Here is an 18,681-nt window from a genome sequence, read left to right on the forward strand (position 1 = left end):
AAATGCTGAGTGATTGAGTAAGGCCTGATAAAGTGAAACACACGGACTTGTAAGAGGGAAAAACCCCATAAAGAATTGCGTGTCTTGTCTTAGTCTTTGGGTTCCAACCTGATATAATGTGGAGCGCTAGTCCTGACAGAAAGAAAGAACTTGGCTCAAGCCCCCATTTTTGAACTATCTGGCCAGTAGGTGGGGGTGGGCAACAGACTAGCAACTATAACAGCAGCTGGATGGATGGATGTGTGGGGGGAGAAGGGGGCATGGGGCCTTATCCCCCTGAAAAAGATCCCATGTGCTTCTTTTAAGCTTAACATTTAATAGGATACATAATTATATTTTAATCAAGATATTATTGCAATAATCATGGAAGGTATATTACTTCAGTTCCCACGAACAATTTATGCTGATCTAATAAAATTCAGTACATATGCAGAAGTATATTCACTGCATATATTCTATTTCCTAACAGATTATCCTGTGTCTGTTGTAAAGTTATTCTACTTCTTTAAATCTGTTCTGTCATTAATGGATAGTACAGTAAGGTCTCAGAGTATGCAAACCCGCTCTTATGCGGCTGACCCCAATTTCTACAGTAAACCCTGGAAATGTGCAATTTCCAGTTGTGCTTAACTCGCTCCCCCCCTCCCCCCTCCAGCCCTGGGTGAACCCTCCCAGCCCAGCTCTGCACAGCCCCAGCTCCGCTCACCACCCCTGTCTCTGGCTCTAGCTCACCACCCCTCACGTGCCACTGTGGCTCTAGCTCCCCAGCCCCGGTTCAATCCCCCCCTGCCACCTCACCACCTGCGTACAGCTCCTGCTCACCCCCCCATCCTCGTGCCCAGCTCTAGCTCAACACCCACCCCAGTTCAAACACCTCCCCCCAACACCCAAGCAGGGCTCTGGCTCAACTCTACCCCTCACCCCCCTGCAGCCCTAACCCACCCAAGGCTTAGATGCGCGCCCCCCCCCCCCGCCTCCCATGGCTCCAACCCACCACCAGGCTTAATCCTCCCCATTTGCCTCATCGCCCCTTTCTGCTGCTTCCTTGGCTGCAGAACGTACATTCCGCAGGGGAAAAAGCCAGACCCCAACTTACATGAAATCTGTGTTATGCGAGGGTGCGTGGAACATAACCCTAGCATAACTTGGTGGTCTACTGTAAATGGAAACCTCTTTCTGTCCACCAAGTAATACGAAATTGTTTTTATATTATGTGTTTGTATATACAAATGTAAAATAATTATTTTTATTTTGAAGTAGTATATGCAGAAAAAAGCCTACTAATGTACAGAAAGCAGCAAGACTAAATTACCAGACACAAGGAAAACCTCAGCAATCAGTTTCAAGAAACATGTACTTAAATCATGAAGCCTTGAGGTATATTTTAAAAGAGTTAACAAACACTGTTGTAGCTTCTACTCCCTTAAAAACTAAAAGCAGAAATATTTAACACAGTGCAAGAGACTCAGCAACTATTTGAAATTAAAATGTTTTCAGTGCACATGGGCTAGAAACTAAGTTACAACTCTGCAAAGCCTGGAGAATTGTGTTAAAGATGAAAATCAGATATTAAACAAGACTTTAGAATCTATAGGATCTGTCTGAGTACTAGAGATACTAGAAGAAATCAGTTGAAGTTACAGGTTGAATCTCTCTAATCTTGCACTCTCTGGTCCGGCAACATCCATGGTCTGGCATGATTTTAGTTAGCTGAATGTCCTATTATCATGGGAGTGGACAAATTTCCTGCAGTCCCATAAAGTCTGTTTACAGTCACTAGTTCTGTCTTTCAGTGTTCTGTGCTGTTATTTTGATCTAATTTATCTCATATGTCTTCTAAGAGCCCAATAAGCAGTGGAAGTATAGTAACGTTACTAGACAATATTGACCTCCCATGGTTTGGCACTGGTCAGATCCCAAAGGTATGGGACTAGAGAGGTTCACCTGGTACTGTGAAATGAGAGTATATTGGACAATCAACCAAATACACAAGTACATGTAAAATTCAAACAACTACAGACAGTTGCTTCATTTTCACAATTCACATCAAGTCACAAAACTTAAGTTTATACGCATTATTAACAGAGTTAGCAAAATATTTTTAGGGAAGGAATGTACAATATTGCGCCCCCTGTATCAAAATACTTGCATTACTATACACACTTTAGAACTTGAACCATTTAAAGTTACTGAAGCCTTAGAAGCCATGATACAGTAGACAGTTATCGAAGAGAACGTACACCTTACCCTGTCATATGTTGTATTCTTCTGTGAAGGAAAGATTCGCACATTGCTTAAGACCTTCTCTCTAAGCAGAAGGACGTTTACAGGTGAGGTTTCCTAAAAGTTATCCTAATAAAAAAACAGCCCTAACAATACCAAATCAGCATGTGTCTACCCCAATCAAGACAGAGATATGGCACCTACATCTACAAATCTTGTGAATTTGTTTCCTCTGACAACACAACAGAAGCAAATTGTTAATTGATATTATCCGGCTCCACTTTTTGCAGCACCACCTCACATAAATACAAGCCGTCTTTGTCTCCTTTAATTTTGCATTAACTACTTACAGCAAGCAGGAATTCTCCACAAACAGTACTTGTACTCCTTCCAGTGTGTGCATGCATGTATGTGTGCATGCACATGAATGTACCCATGTAGACACAGATACAGATACTGTGAAGGGAAACAGTAGAACTATATAGCCGATTTAATTTCTTATGAAACTATTATGCTGTCAAAATAAAAAATTGAAGAAAAATATATAAACTATCCACATTCTCCATAAATATCAGTCAAGTATATGCCACTCTTGTGCCAATACTTCAGCAGAAATCTGTATCTCAAAATAATGGATATTTGTCTATTCCTGAGGCACTGGCTATCTGATTTCGTTTCCCTTTCTTTTTAAAACAATGTGATAATTGTAGTGCACCACAGAAGTCCAACTGCTAGACAGAGGTTTAAAACCAAAGCAATCTAGCCTCAAGACACTGCTAGCACCAATTTGCTCAAATGCTCTGACTACAAGAATTATGGAAAATAAATCAGAAAATTTGTTCATTACGTAAAGCAATGTCTCCCAAAGTGTGGTACGCATACCACTGGTGGTACGCAAAAGGATTTCAAGGGGTAAGCAGCAGAAAATAAATTACTAAAAATCAGGAGATAAATACAGGGACCATGTCTACACTGCAAAATAACTTTGAAGTTGCTTACTTCAAAGTACAACTTTTACATAGCAGACTTCGAAGCTGAGTGTCCACATACCCCCAACTTCGAAGTTTAACCTTATCGGTGGACCCCCTCTCCCCTGGTGTGTCTACACTAGAAACTAACTTTGAGGTTATATGCTACTTTGAAGTAGCGTGCAGAGAGTCTACACACGTTTTCCCTTACTTCCAAGTAGGGTGCCCAACTTCGAAGCCCTTACTCCATTCCCGGGAATGGAGTAAGGACTTCGAAGTTGGGCACCCTACTTGGAAGTAAGGGAAAACGTGTGTAGACTCTCTGCACGCTACTTCAAAGTAGCATATAACCTCAAAGTTAGTTTCTAGTGTAGACACACCTGGGGAGAGGGGGTCCACCAATAAGGTGTAAGTCCCAAAGGGGGTACACAAATGTTTTAAGTTTGGGAAACACTGATGTAAAGCATCTCATGAACTAGTTGACATTGGTGGCTAAAAGAAGACATGAACATATGACCTTATTTGTGCCATTCTGACTTTTTACTACTGAGAATAATTTGTCTGCAATCATTGTAATCCTAGACTGTAAATTGAGCAATATAATTCTTTTTATTTCAGATAATTCTGTGTTCTTTACAGTTAAGTGTTTATAAAAATGCTATGTCTTCATTCAATTTCATGTACTAAAGAAATTGGTTGATGTGACTTTTCCCCCCATAAAAATTTGAATTAGAATAATTTCAAGTATAACGAAAAATTTTAAGCAACTGAATTTTGTTGTTTTGTTTTGTTTTACATTGAGCTTCCAGAACACAAAGGCTGCATCTAAACGGGCAAGTTCTGTCGACAGAACAGAGCTTCTGTCGACAAAACTCGAGAACATCTACATGACTAAATTGCTCTGTCGAGAGTTTGTTGACAGAGGTCAGCTGTTCCCGAACAGGGACACGGCCTCTGTCGATAGTTTGCCTGTGTAGGCAGTTTTGTCAACATAGAGGGCTTCTGGTTGCCTGGCAGCCCTGTTTGAAGTGCTGCCATTCTGCTCTTCTGTCACCAGAGGGCAGCGCAGGATGGCAGTTTTCTATCAACAGAGCAAATTGTGTATAGCAGCAATCTGTTGATGGAGGTTGTTGAGATTTCCCTGTCAACAAAGGCCTCTGGCGACAGAGGCTGCCCATGTAGATGTAATTAAAATGCTGTTGCCAGCCAGAAGAAAGGAACAATTTTTTCCCCATTCTCATTTAAATTTCTCCATGTCTGAGCTTTTTTCCTGTGAAAGACTTTTTCTTTCTTCTTAAAATTTACCTCTAAAATAAAGTTTAATTTTGAGAGAACTTAGAACAGAATATTTAATACTTTAAAGACTATCGCTTAATAAAGATGTTAAATATGTTAAATAAAAAGATTTTGCCCATTTATTTTGTACCGTTCAGTTACAGTTGCCAACAGTTAGAGTACTTTAGATTATACGATCTTTACAGTTAAGCCTCTGATAGTCCATCACACCACACAAAAAACCCAGAAAAAAAACAATTAATGGAAATTACTCACCTATAGCCTAAATTCTTCAAGATGAACCTCTCACATTCCCTGCTCATGGATGTACACAGTACTGTCAGGATGCACTCACTATACATCCCATGAGCCAAGCTGCGTTATCAGTACATCCCATGAGTGGAATATGCAGAAACTACTCAATGGAGCCAAAAAAGTTAAGGCTGAAAAAGAATTTCACTGCAATCCAGTTTTCACCCAGAAACCAGTTACAATTACTTTACAAAATCTCATCAACTTTAGAAAACTCCAGGTTATATGTATTTTTTTCACGTTTCCCAATTAAGAGATGCCGCCACATGTTCACTGATCTTACTCCCTGTCTTACACGTTCACCCAGGCTTATCTTTATTCATAAAATACAAGCAAAATAACGAGTTCCAAGAAAATAAAATTCCTTTTTCTATTTAAGGGATCCATTTTCAATACGCCAAAACAATATAATTATAATATTCCTCAAAACAAAACCTGAAATGTTAGTTGCTACACAATATAGATTAAAAAAATGGGCTAACATTCTCTACACAATCTACAGTGTCATAGAATCTACATTTCATTATACCAGATTGATCATTCCACTTCTATTAAAAATTCTGTGAATCTACTTACATGCCTCATTGAGAATATACGTAGCTCTGATGTGACTAAAATTGAGAAGTGCCAGTAGGAAACAAAACATTTTAGACAAGCAATGTAATTTTTTTCATACCTTTAAAAGTTCAAAGTAGTGAAGACAGTGATAAACAGGGGCAAGAAGCAGCCTCGGTAGAACATACTGAACAGCTTCTTTAAAACCTTCTCCTATTGACTAGAAGGAAATATGATTTTAATCTCAAAACACTAGATGTGTTGTTGTAACACAATGTTACTCTCTTAAACACATTTTAAAAATATATCGTACCTGTAAATAGAATGCTGCTCCAGGCTTTGATAACTGACCAAGAAAGTGATCGTGAAAACCAGTTCGCAAAATATCTTGAGCATAAGATTCATACGGATCAAATGCCAGTTCCTAAAAGGAATATAAAATAAATTTAAAATGTTTTAATATCCAAGACTTGTGTTTGATAAAATATTAAATATATTATATAAGAGAAAGTGTTCTATATAATTGTATTAGTAAATACATTTATATGGATCAGGCCCCAAGCCTGAGAAGATTAAGGCACAAGCTTAACTTCATACATTGCTAGCTGGCATAGTGTAACGTTAAACTCATGACCAAGTCTCTGCAGAAGTAGGGCCTATTTGATTTCAGTGTCTAAAGGCCAAGTTTGACACTTCTAAAGCTGAAAGCTCTTGTTCATTTCATTTCTGCTAACATCTCGTTCCATCACTTGCATGCAATGGCTGTAAGGAGGAATTCTGATATTTGGGGGGGGGTCACACTTCAGTTATATAGTCTTAGGCCCTGAAAATCTGGTGGCAAGAGGGGACGCTCAGGCAGCCTGTAATGGTCAAAGCCCTTCAAAAATGTCACAAAACCTGCACAGCCAGGGCACAATCTTTTAATGGGGAATCCCCCTCCCAAAAAAACCCTCAAAACACACATTGGAATGATGAGTGGAGGATACCCATAGTGAAATTGGTCCCATGGTCTTTATGGGTGCGTCTACACTAGCCGGCTACTTCGAAGTAGCTGGCACAATGTCGAAATAGCATGTGTCGCATCTACATGTGCTGTGTGCTATTTTGATGTTGAAATCGACGTTAGGCAGCGAGACGTTGAAGTCACTATTCCCATCTGAAGATGGGAATAGCGCCCTACTTCGACATTCAACGTCGAAGTAGGGCATGTGTAGATGATCCGCATCACACTACTGTGAAATAGAGGGGTCCTCCATGGCGGTCATCAGCTGAGGGGTTGAGAGACGCTCTGTCCAGCCCCTGTGGGGCTCTATGGTTGCCACGTGCAGCAGCACTTAGCCCGGGGCTTCTGGCGGCTGTTGCTGCTGCTGCTGCAGCTGGGGGTCCATGCTGTGTGCACAGAGCCTGCAACCGGTTGTCCGCTCTGTGGATCTTGTGCTTTGCAGGCCAAGTGTGTCTAGGAGGGGCCCTTTAAGGGAGTGGCCTGGGGCTCTGCTGGCCCCTTATTTCGACGGGGAGTGCTTGTGTGTGTGGACGCTCCGCATTTCCTTCCGGGGCAGCTCCTTTCGACGTTCTCCGTCACTACTTCAACGTTGAACGTCGATGGCACCAGCCCTGGAGGAAGTGTAGATGATACGTGTCGAAGTAGCCTATTTCAATGTTCTTACGTTGAAATAGGCTACTTCGACGTAGTGTGCTAGTGTAGATGTAGCCTATATGACACAAACTAGTCTGCAGCCCCTGAATCCAGGGTGGACTTGGATTAAATGGAAAACACTCACCTATAGCCTACATTCTTCAAGATGAATGCTTCTCATTCCCTACTTATGGATTTACATAATACAGTCAGGATGCACTCACAACACATCCCAGGAACCAAACTGCATCATCAGTACATCCTATGAGTGGGAATGTGCAGAAACTACTCAATGGAGCTAAAAATGTTAAGGCTGAAAAAGAATTTCACTGGAGTCCAGGATAAAACTTGAGAACCTGGGAAAATCCATCCTGTGATAACTGTTTCTTTGAAGAAGGTAGATGCCAATGCAGACAGACAGGACAGATGAAACAAAGATGTACTGAACTGACAAAAACATTTATTCTTTTTAAAAAATTATTCCAATTATCTATGACATACAAGGCACACTATATAACAAAAACAAACAAATGGAATTACTTACCTCTGCTAGGTCTTCAAAGCAACTGCCTACTAAGGGATGGGGACTACCCTCATCTGTCATTTCTACGGTGTCTTCAATGTGGCCCAATAGTTTCACACTAAGTTCATGAATATCTGATATACGACTAAATATGTTTTCCACATCCTGAACAAAGAAATGGAATATTGGGACAATAAATATAAATGGTGGGTAAGAAAGAAATGAAATCCATAAGACAAAATATACACCACAGAAAGCAAGCTAATTAAACCATCTTACATTATTGAATAAACACTGATTAATTTCTCAGCTAAAGCAAAGTTACAACATTGGCGATTACAGAAAAGTGATTAATTACTGTGACTCTGATATGGTAGGAAAATAACGGGATAAGAAACAGACCGTTAGTTATATTCAACTGAATTTAGGAATAGGGTTATTCCTTCACTGAATCAAACTCTTTAGAGTTTCCTACAAGTGTTGCCTTTTGATTTCCATTTCAAATTTTAGTTAAGAATAATAATGACTCAAATGTTAGCCTGTCCAAAACAGTATAAACTTTATGATTTGTGTACCATAATACAGTGAACTCATTCACATCCGGTATTCTATTATCCTGAACTCTCAAATAACTGGCATTTTAACTATAAGTACATTTTAAATATGTTTTCCTTAAGTACAGTGTAGTGAGAGTAAATACAAATAAATACAGCAAATATAAGTTTACAGTGTGCAATACTACTGTTGTTGGTAAATAAAGTACTCTGCATACAGTTTTGTTAGTTTCTTAATATCTAAACTTGTTTTTCTTTAGTGTTATGTATTGCTAGGTATACTTCTCTATTATCCAGATTATTTGAATATGTGGCAACCTCGCAGCCTTGGATCTGCCAGATAAGAAAGAATTTATTGTACTATGCAATTTTCCAGTTTGTGTTCTGAACGCTCTGGTGATACCCAAAGTCTAGCAGAAAATAAAGATGAACTTATAGAAGAGGTGACCCAAACTTTTTGGCTTTGTTACTTTTAAATAATTCAGTTCTCTTCACCTCAGGATTTACTGCACGCACCTAATATTACACACGATGGCTGTGTCTACACTAGCTCCCTACTTCGAAGGTAGGATGGTAAGCAGGGTGTTGGGAGTTTATTAATGCAGTGCTGCGGTGCATATGCAGCACTTTATTAAGCCAATTGCCCCCCACGGCAACTTCGAAATGCTGAACTTCCAAGTGCTGGCTTGCGTCTAGCCGCAGCAAACCCAGTGGTACTTCAAAGTGCCTGACCAACTTCGAAGTCCCTTTACTCCTCAAGGACTTCGAAGTTGGTCAAGCACTTTGAACTACCACTGGGTTTGCTGCGGCTAGATGCAAGCCAGCACTTGGAAGTTCAGCATTTCGAAGTTGCCGTGGGGGGCAATTGGCTTAATAAAGTGCTGCATATGCACTGCAGCACTGCATTAATAAACTCCCAACACCCTGCTTACCATCCTACCTTCGAAGTAGGGAGCTAGTGTAGACAAGCCCAATGAGTAAAATCCCTAGTGAATGAAGTCAATGGCTGAAATACCACTGACTTCAGAGGAGCCAGAATTCCACCTTACAGCTTAGTTCCAATAAAGGATGGGGGGAGAAAAGATATGGCAGACTCAGAAAGACAATTCAACAACAAAGCTCTAGCACTCAGACAGAGATCTCATGCAACTAAGAAAGTGCATGGCACCGATGAGAAAAAACAGAAATTCTATTTCCAATACTGTGACAGACTCCTAAAAAACAAACACACAACACAAACAGGAAACTCTGCAACACCTTCTGAACTTTTACCCAGTAACGTACTAGGCCATTTATGCAATGCCAAACAAAGAGGAAGAAAATCCTTCTGGTTCCTCAATCATGACCAGTTTATGACCTCAAGTATAAATTTGATCACCCTTGGCAGTCTTCAATCTTTGCATTTATATAGCATCTTTCATAACTGGCTCTTGAAGAACTTACAAATAAGCAGTTTTTCCTTCTATTTACAAAGATCAACAAAATATTTTTACTCTGAAGTTATTTGCAGAACATCACATAAAGCATTAGAAGAGTAAGTGAAACATCTTTCCAAATTTCTATCCTGGAATGTCTACACAACACGTCCTCTGTTTATATTGTCAAGGGACATCAGCACCTACATAGCAATGGATGCTTTGCAAACAGACAGCAGGCACAACAGAGTCACAGACGGGAGAGGTATTCCAAAAATGTGGGTCTTAACATGCTTTTCAGTTTTGTTAGTTTTGTTTTTTACACGTACAGTTGGATAGAAAAATGTTACAAGAGAAATTTTCTTCAATTTCCCCAACACCAGTACTATAATTCCAAATGCACTAAGTTGGCTTTCTAGGATGCCAGAGAACTGCAAGGGAAATATAAGGCTGCACAGAAGAGGACACTCCACCCACCCTGATCTACAGGTTCGTATTCTGGGTACTAGACTCCTGGGCTGGGAGGGAGAAAAGATGCCTTTACAGAGTGAGGTACAGCACCAAAATAAGAAAATCTCTTACTGCATGGTTTCCCAAAATGGGGGGGCATGAAGAAATTTGGGGGGGATGAGGCAACCCAGCCCCCCCACCATCATTTGCCCCACCCAAAGGAAGATCCAGCCTTTGTGTTCGGCTCTGAGCCCCTGCCATTTTACATGGGCAACCTAGTGCAGATGCTATAAAAAGCAGGCAGCTGGCAAAGACCCACAAGGAGCTAGCTGCCTCCTGCAAGGGTGAGTGAGTGTGGATTGGGGAAGGTTGGGGGAGGAGGATGGGGTAAGGGGGGGAGGGGGGGGGCTAGCGGTGCCTGGCTTTGTGGGAGGAGTGAGAAAGAAGCGGGAACGGGGGCTTGGGTGGCCAGCTTGTGGGGCTTGGATGGCTGGCCCCAGCATCACAGGGCTCAGGTGCCTTGGCCTGGCAGGTGGGCAGCTGGCCCTGGCAGTACGTGGCTTGGGCAGCTGGCAGACGGGCAGCTGGCCCCAGCTCTGCAGGGCTTGGGCAGCTAGCCCCAGCAGCATGGGGCTTGGGCAGCTCGGGCTAGTGGGCGGGTGGGTGATCCTGGCAGCATGGGGCTTGGGCGGGTGGTTGGCCCCAGAAGTGCAGGCATGTGGCCCACAGGGAGGGGTTGGGGAGGAGGATGAGACAAGAGTGGGGGGCAACTGGCTCTAGCAGCATGGGGCCCCATGTCTGGTGGGTGGGCAGCTGGCCCCAACAGCTGGAAGGCAGGCGGGTGGCTCTGGCAGCACAGGCCTCAAGTAGGTGGCAGCTGGTGAGGGCAGCTCTGGCGGCTGACACGGGGCTCAGGCAGCTGGCCAGCTGGGGCTGCACCAGGAACCCACAAGAGGCCAAAAACAATTACTTAGACTTATTTTTAATTTTCGTGTTTGTTTTAAATTACAAATCGAACTTTTTGTTTAAAGGAGGTTGGACGATGGTAATGAAGAGGTTGTGGGACATAAGGGTTTCTCAAATATCAAAATGGGGGTGTGATGCTGAAAAGTTTGGGAACCACTGTGTTACTGTAGGTATTTTGTTTCATCACTGCTAGTTCTAGCTAGAGCGACAAATGTTGAGAAACTGATGGTTTTCCAACAGTTCTTTCTATACTATAGGAATGTTACCCTGGACAAAAGTCAGGTCCCAGAAATACTTGCCTACACTGACATAAAAGTAGACTTGATATGTATCAGTTGTAACATCTATGTAATACTTACATGAGCTGAAAACAATTTAGAGTTGGAGACAAAAGGCTCTCTAAAAACTTTTATAATGAGATTTAGTTCCCTTATGTATTGTCGAACCTCTGCCATAAACGACTTGACTAGATCATAATAGGTTTGTTCCCCTGAGGTGGAGGGTTCTTCATCAGATAAAGTTAGTGCACTTATATCTTCTACATCTTGATGGAACATATCCATCAAAACCTGTGTAAATGAAATTGGAGCAAGTTATTGGTTTCCTTAAATATATATAAAAATTAGATAAAAATGTTACTGGGTGAGGGGGAACAAGTTGTTGCTATAAAGATCAAGCTGAATACAATTAATAGGAGGCTACATATATTGTCTTGAGATTGGTTGAACATATTTGGTAAAAAGGAAATTGAATTACGAGAAAGTAATTAAAAAACTATGCTTTATACTAACTATAACTCAAAGCTACAGGAAAGAACTGACTGACAGTTTGGTCTTTTCTATGCTTTATATCCCATACAGAATGGGGCACCAGGTTCATGCACATCAAGCACATGCAACTACAAGTGGGATCCAAGTGGACAAATGCTTGGAGATATGCAATTTGGTTCATTTGTCTGTTCTCCATTTGGGGGTGGGGGTAGTAGGGAGGAAGCATAAAGAGGAAATACAGTTTATGTTATTTGAAACTGATCATATTTCAGATGCTTATGGAAACAAGTTAAGCATTATATTACATTACATAAAAGGGCAGACTACAAACAGCGTGAAGATTCTTGAGGGAATAATGCACAATGGCTGACATCTCCAACAGAGAACAGGGAGCTGTTGACAGCCTTATGATGTCTTAGCATTAACTGATAAGGCTTGGATGGTATATGGGCCACATCTCAGAATAAGAGCTAACTCTCAAAATGGAGATATATAGATGCCATTCAAGAGCTGGTCAAAAAGTTAAACACTGCAACATTTTTCTTCCATTCATTAGACAAGTATGAAATATGCCACCTACCTTATCAGCACACATTGCCACTTTAATATCTTGTTTCGTAATTTCATAATGTCTTATATTTCGTACGTAATTCCCAACCAGCTTTAAGATATCTGCAGAAATATATTCTAATACTGCTACTATGTAAACAGATACTTGGTGGTCAATTTTATAACCCAGAACTTCCTAAAAGTTAAAAAAGTGCACGATTAAATGTGTTATACAACCAGATGAATAACTAATTTATGTATTTTTGATTAACCCGTTGGTATTAGATATTTAGTGCAACAGTCATTAAAAAGTCAGTACCCATCCAGCATCATTACAGGCAATACTAAAATAATTCTCTCACTACATACAATAGGAAGAACAGTGGTATCACACAACACTGTGTGGTTCATACTGACTTTGAAATGTTGATAACTCTACCAAGCTTTCGTAACTTGACATAATTATCTTTATTACTTAGCTAGAACTGGGAATGTTAAAGATCAAGTAAAATGGTAACCAAGTAACTGCCAAATTTCTGCTGGTTATCTGATTAACTGCTCCTCCTCTCTTCCACTGTTCTGCATTTAAAAGGCTGAGCCTGCACACAGTCTAGCTTAGCTTCTGTCCCCTCTACCTCACCCCTGCTGCTCTGCGCCCTGTATGCCGGCTCAGCCTTTTAAGTGCAGAGTGGCAACATGGAAACTGGTCTGTTCCTGGAGCACGCAGCGTTAGAGACAGTCAACCATTCTCCATTTACTTGGTGGCAGGGGACCTGTGAGCGACGGGTAGCACTAATCAATAAGCAAATGCTTATCTATTAGTCATGTAACTGGATACCCTATTACATCTCTAGCTAGAATAAAAACATTGCAATTTTTGGCAAATAAGCAGTTAGGTTTTTCTTTTTTCCCAAAAACCAGCATTACTAAGCTTTCAAGACGCACTACACATGTCCATTCCATTCTTGATGTGCAAGCACTTCATGCACAGCAAGAGAAGTTTTTCTCCTCAGTGGTACCCATTTGGAGTGGTTTGATCACCCTCTGCTGGCACCAGTAAAGAGGCCCAGCTGACCTGCACAGTGAATATACTCTCTCCCATTGCAGTTTACGTGGCTGCCTCACACAGACTGGTAGATGCGAAAAGGTATGTTTTTTCTTTCATATGAACATAACAGAACTTTCTTTGTTTTGTATTTTATTAGATAGGTTGGGGGTGCCCAACTAACTGCAAGGACTAAAGGGGGGGGGGCTGATGTAAAAAGTTTGCTCACCCCTGGTTTAAGGTAAAATACAATGAAGTAAACTGACTGATATGAAACTACCTCAGAGAGAGAAAATATTGATGGGGTACAAATACATGCGTTTTATGGGAGGGCACAGTTCAGAGACCCTTCTGGCACAAGCGATAGCAATTAGGAAAACCAACTTCCACAAAGGTGCTGCTAAAGGCTCAAATGGTGGTCCTATAAATTTAGACAAAACTAAATTCAAGTCCAAATGACAAATGGGCTCCTGTATAATTTAGAGGGTATAATTTGTCCAGATCTTTAAAGGAATCTAATTATCATTTTTTCCTAATAACATAAGGGTGGAAAGCTAATATTGCTGCCAGGTGGAACTGGATAGAAGAAAACGCTATGACTGGCTGTTTCTGATGCAGCAGACAGACAAATATACGGTGTTTGGATGAATGCATCAGTGTGATAAACACAAACAAAATACTGTTTCAATTTTGACAGGCAGATGGACCTGGTGGAGGGCATTCTGCTACGTAGCCAGATCTGCTGAATGTACTCTGAGCAAGCCTCGTCTCTGGGATTTAACCACAGAGTTTTCAAGCCATTAACTGAAGAGACTGAAGATGTGAGTGTAACAGCCAACTGTGGTCCTGAGAGATCAAACTGGGGTGCAACAGGAAGGAAATTGGATTTGCCACTTACAGGCCCAGTAGAGTAGATTGAACCTCCTGAACCAGAAGCCATTTGTGAGTAAGTGTCCTTAAAGAGGGACAGAGATGGAGGGAGGATATGATACAGGGGTAGAAATAAACTGGAAGGTGCTCAGTACCCAACAGTCCATAATCATATGAAATCAAGTACTGAGGAAATAGGAAAGGTGGTTTGCAAACAAATGAAGACCGGGGTCTGGAATCCTTGGAGCTGGTTTTATGTCCTTGAGTGTCCCACCAAAATGTCTGCTTACAAACCCCTTGATGTCTAGGTGGGGCAAGCATTAATGCAGAGATAAAGGAAGAGGTGGTCTAGGTCTATAACCTTTATTTTTTCTCTGCATGTCTTGTCATACAGCTGGAATAGAATACCAGAAAGTTTGCTGTGGCCTGAAGTGCTTCCTGGAAGTGGCTGAGGTGTACAACCAAAGGGACTTTAAGATGTTGTTGAATAATCTCTAAAATTTTAATCTATGGGACTTAGTGTCAGTCTATTAAGTTGTAGGTATACAAATGCAGGAAGTATGGAGAAGAAGCAGAAGAACTTGAAATACTAGTAAATAAACACAAGTATGTTTTAGATGATATTACAGAGACGGTGTGACAATACACAAGATTGGAATAGGAGGGTACAGTATGGTCAGGAAAGACAGGGAGAGGAAAAAGGGAAGAGATGTTGCTTTATGTATTAAAAATGTGTATACTTGGACTGAGGCTGAGATGGGCATAAGAGACAGACTTGAGAGTCTCTGGGTAAGCTTGAAAGAGGTAAAAAGTAGAGCAGGTAAGAGTCTACTAAAGACCACCTAAGCAGGAAGAAGAGGTGCATGAGGCTTTCTAAAAACAACGAACAAAATTATCCAAAGCACAGAACTTTGTGGTGATGGGGGGACTTCAAATGTTCAACCATCTCTTGGGAAAAGAACACGGCAAGGTACAGATTATTCAACAAGTTCTTGGAATGTACTGGGTATGTTTTGTTTGTTTTTTTTTATTTCAGAAGGTGCAGAAGGCTTCGGGGGGGGGAGCTGTTTTTAGATTTGATTTTAACAAAGAGGGAGGAACTAGCTGAGAATTTGGAAGTGGCAGGCAGCTTGGGTGAACATGATCAAGAAATAATAGAGTTCATTATTCTAAGGAGTAGTAGAAGGGAGAACAGCAAAATAAAAACAGTGGATTACAGAAAGGTAGACTTCAGTAAACTCAGAGAGCTGGTAGGTAAGGTCCCATTGAAAGCACGACTATGAGGAAAAACAGTTGAAGACAGTTGGCAATTTTTCAAAGGGATAGGAAATGTGGCAAGAGACCAGCCTGGCTTAACCAGAAGAGCCTGAATGACCTAAAAAAATCAAAAAAATTGTATAACAAGTGGAAACTAGGTAAAAATACAAAGGAGGAATATAAGCAACACAGGAATGTTGGGGCAAAATTAAAAAGGCAAAAAGCACAAAATGAGCTCAACCTAGCTCAAGACATAAAGGAAAACAAGAAAACATTCTACAAGAAGCAAGAGGAAGACCAAAAGCAGGGTAGGCCCATAGCTCAATGAAAAGGTAGAAACAATAATAGAAAACATGGAAATGGCAGAAGTACTTAACGATTTCTTTGTTTTCGTTTTCACCAAGAAGCATGATGGAGACTGGATGGCTAACATAGTGAATGCTAGTGGAAATGGGGTAGGCCAAGAAGTTAAAATAGGGAAACAAAAATTAAAAATCTCTTAGAAAAGTTAGATGTCTTCAAGTTACTAGGACCTGATAAACTACATCCAAAAATACTAAAGAAGCCGACAGAGGAGCTGATCTGAGCCACTAGTTATCATCTTTGAAAAGTCATGAAAGTCAGGAGAGATTCCAGAAGATTGGAAAAGGGCAAATATAGTGTATACCTATAAAAAGGGAAATAAAAACAACTGAAGAAATTACAGACCAGTCAGATTAACTTTAGTACCAGGAAAGATGATGGAGCAAATAATTAAGGAATCCATCTGCAAACACCTGAAAGATAATAAGGTGATAGGTAACAGTAAGCATGGATTTGTCAAGAACAAATCATGACAAACCAATCCGATAGCTCTTTTTCATAGGATAACAAGCCTTGGGAAGCAGTGGATGTGGTACACCTGGAGTTTAGTAAGGCATTTGATACAGTATCGCATGACCTTCTTATCAGTAAACTAGGGAAATGCAACCCAGATGGGGCTACCACCAGGTGGGTATGTAACTAGTTGGATAATGGTTCAGTCATACTGGGAGGGAATAACAAGTGGGGCTCTACAGGGATCAGTTCTGGGGCCAGTTCTGCTCAACATCTTCATCAGTGACTTAAGAAATGGCATAGAGAGTATGCTTATCAAGTTTGCACATGATACCAAGCTGGGAGAGGTTGCCAGTGCTTTGGAGGACAAGGTCAGAACACAAAATGATCTGGAAAAACTGGAGAAATGGTCTGAGGAAAACAGGATGAAGTTCAATAAGGCCAAATGCAAAGTACTGCACTTAGGGAGGAACAATCAGTTTCACACATACAAAATGGGAAGGGATGCCCTAGGATGGAGTACTGCAGAAAGGGATCTGAGGCTGCGTCTACACTACAAGATAAAATTGAATTAATATAGATTTTGTAACTGGAATTTATAAATTCGATTTTGACTACCCTCACCTCCCCACATGCTCATCACAAAGTCAACTTATTGTTGCCACACTCAATTGGCAAACATTGACTGTAGCATCAGTGCATTGTGGGAACCTATCCCACAGTTCCCTCATCCCCGTAGCATTCTGGGCATGTTTGCTGGTCTTTGACACCATCTTCCCACATTGCATTGTCCTCATTCCCCTCCCATGTTAAGCAAATGTCCATTTTTCTGGTCAGCAGGAAGGAAAAGTAGGGCATCAACAAAGATGGCCAAGTTCACAGAAATTTCTTTCTTCAGTAACTGAATTATAAAGGATTTCATAAAAATCAGCAAGTGTGTGTCTTCTCAACTGGCCATCCACTGACTGTCCCCCTCTCCCGTGACTGCATTTGATCCTTGAAAATAACACAAGGGACAATAAAAATCTTGAAGAAAGACTTGATGGTAAAGTTTTTGGAAAAAGAGAGCTGCTGAGGGGAGGGTATTTGGCTTCCCAGTTCATTATACAGCTTCTGTGCACAGTCTGTGTTCTCAACTGGCCCTCCACCCACTCTTCCCTGCATGAAGTGGTGCAAAGTTAGAAGAAAGAGGATAGAAAAGGCTAGGAAAGAAGGTTTTTGTCTTCCCTTTTCACTACACAGAGATTGCCAACACTGGACGGCAGTGAAATCTCATACACTGAAATTATAATGCAGAAAGGAATCTCAACTGGCCCTCCACCCACTGTTCCCTGTGTTTTTAGGGGATCAAAGCATGAAGTAAGGGGATAGAAAAGGTTAGGAAAAAGATTTTGTAAATGAAATATCAAAGATTTTGCAAAAAGCAACAGGTGTCTGCAATGGGCAGCAAGCCCCGGAAAATATTTTTGGTGGTGGTGGGAGGAGGGGTATGACTGTGGTCTGCAGCGGCGGAGCCGGCTGAAATGTTCCACTGCCCCATAAAATCTTAGGATGCCCCTGGAAGCTGCAAATGCCTCTGGCATGGTTGATACTAAGAAAGTATCAATACATTACATGTCTCAGATGTGGAAGAAGCTCCGGACAAAATAGCATCAGTGGTAAAGTCTTCTGTAGTATTAACATAGAGGAGTGCTTAGACTTAGACGACATTCTATTCTTATTCCATGCCTATGCATATTTCAGCGCCAGGGATCTCCCCTTTTAGCAATCTGCTTCTTGGTCCTCCTCTTTAGCACCAGGATGGTGAACAGTGTCAGGATACAGACACAGTAGAAGGTGCACTCCTTACTAATGCCAAGACTGTTGGTGATGAATTTGACCAACCTGGCTTAGCTAGAGTTCTGAAGGTTGCTGCACAGTGAAAAAAAAAACCTTTAGCCTGGCTTCACCAGCTTTCTTAATGTCCATGTTAATTTGGCAATCATCCCCAAGGCACTTAAAGCAACTTGACTGCAGGTAGCTCACGGGAATAGCCCTATTTCAGGAAACGCAGGGCTTGAAGCCTGGTTATCAAGGCACCCCTTGAAGTCAGGAATCAATTGAAACCTCAGGCAGGATAAATATTAATTACCCAACCACTAAACTGTAACAACATTAAATTATTTACAATAAAATTTAGTACTCTCTGTCCTCTTATGGGTAGTTGAAGAAGGAAGAGCTATTTCAGCAACTGTCACAAAAGGTAAGGAGGAACTGAGGGAGTTCAGGGTTGGATAGGCCCTTTACACCGATGCCAGCAGTTCTAGCCGCCAAGACTGATATCATTGAGGGAAAAATTTGCTGTGGAATGTACATGTAGAATTGATCAAAGAAGAACAAAAAGAACTTCTGGGAAGTATAATCAGAGTCTTAACTGGAATAAACAAGCACACAATTAACTGAAATAAAAATATTACAATGATGATTCACCACATACACTAAAATCCAGATGCTTTAT

General features: G+C 41.1%; 1 protein-coding gene across 1 annotated transcript in view; it reads right to left on the reverse strand.

Moving 5' to 3' along the window:
• Positions 1–18,681, reverse strand: part of SOS1 (SOS Ras/Rac guanine nucleotide exchange factor 1) — a 90,267-nt gene that overhangs the window by 52,350 nt on the left and 19,236 nt on the right. The window contains exons 4-8 of the mRNA XM_074989287.1: positions 12,228–12,392; positions 11,237–11,446; positions 7,514–7,657; positions 5,647–5,757; positions 5,455–5,553 (exon numbers count right to left, since the gene is read on the reverse strand). Coding sequence (XP_074845388.1) covers positions 5,455–5,553; positions 5,647–5,757; positions 7,514–7,657; positions 11,237–11,446; positions 12,228–12,392 — 729 coding nt within the window. The remainder of the gene's footprint in view (positions 1–5,454; positions 5,554–5,646; positions 5,758–7,513; positions 7,658–11,236; positions 11,447–12,227; positions 12,393–18,681) is intronic.

The sequence above is a fragment of the Carettochelys insculpta genome, chromosome 3 (genome assembly GCF_033958435.1).
Source record: "Carettochelys insculpta isolate YL-2023 chromosome 3, ASM3395843v1, whole genome shotgun sequence".
Classification (NCBI taxonomy): Eukaryota; Metazoa; Chordata; order Testudines; family Carettochelyidae; genus Carettochelys; species Carettochelys insculpta.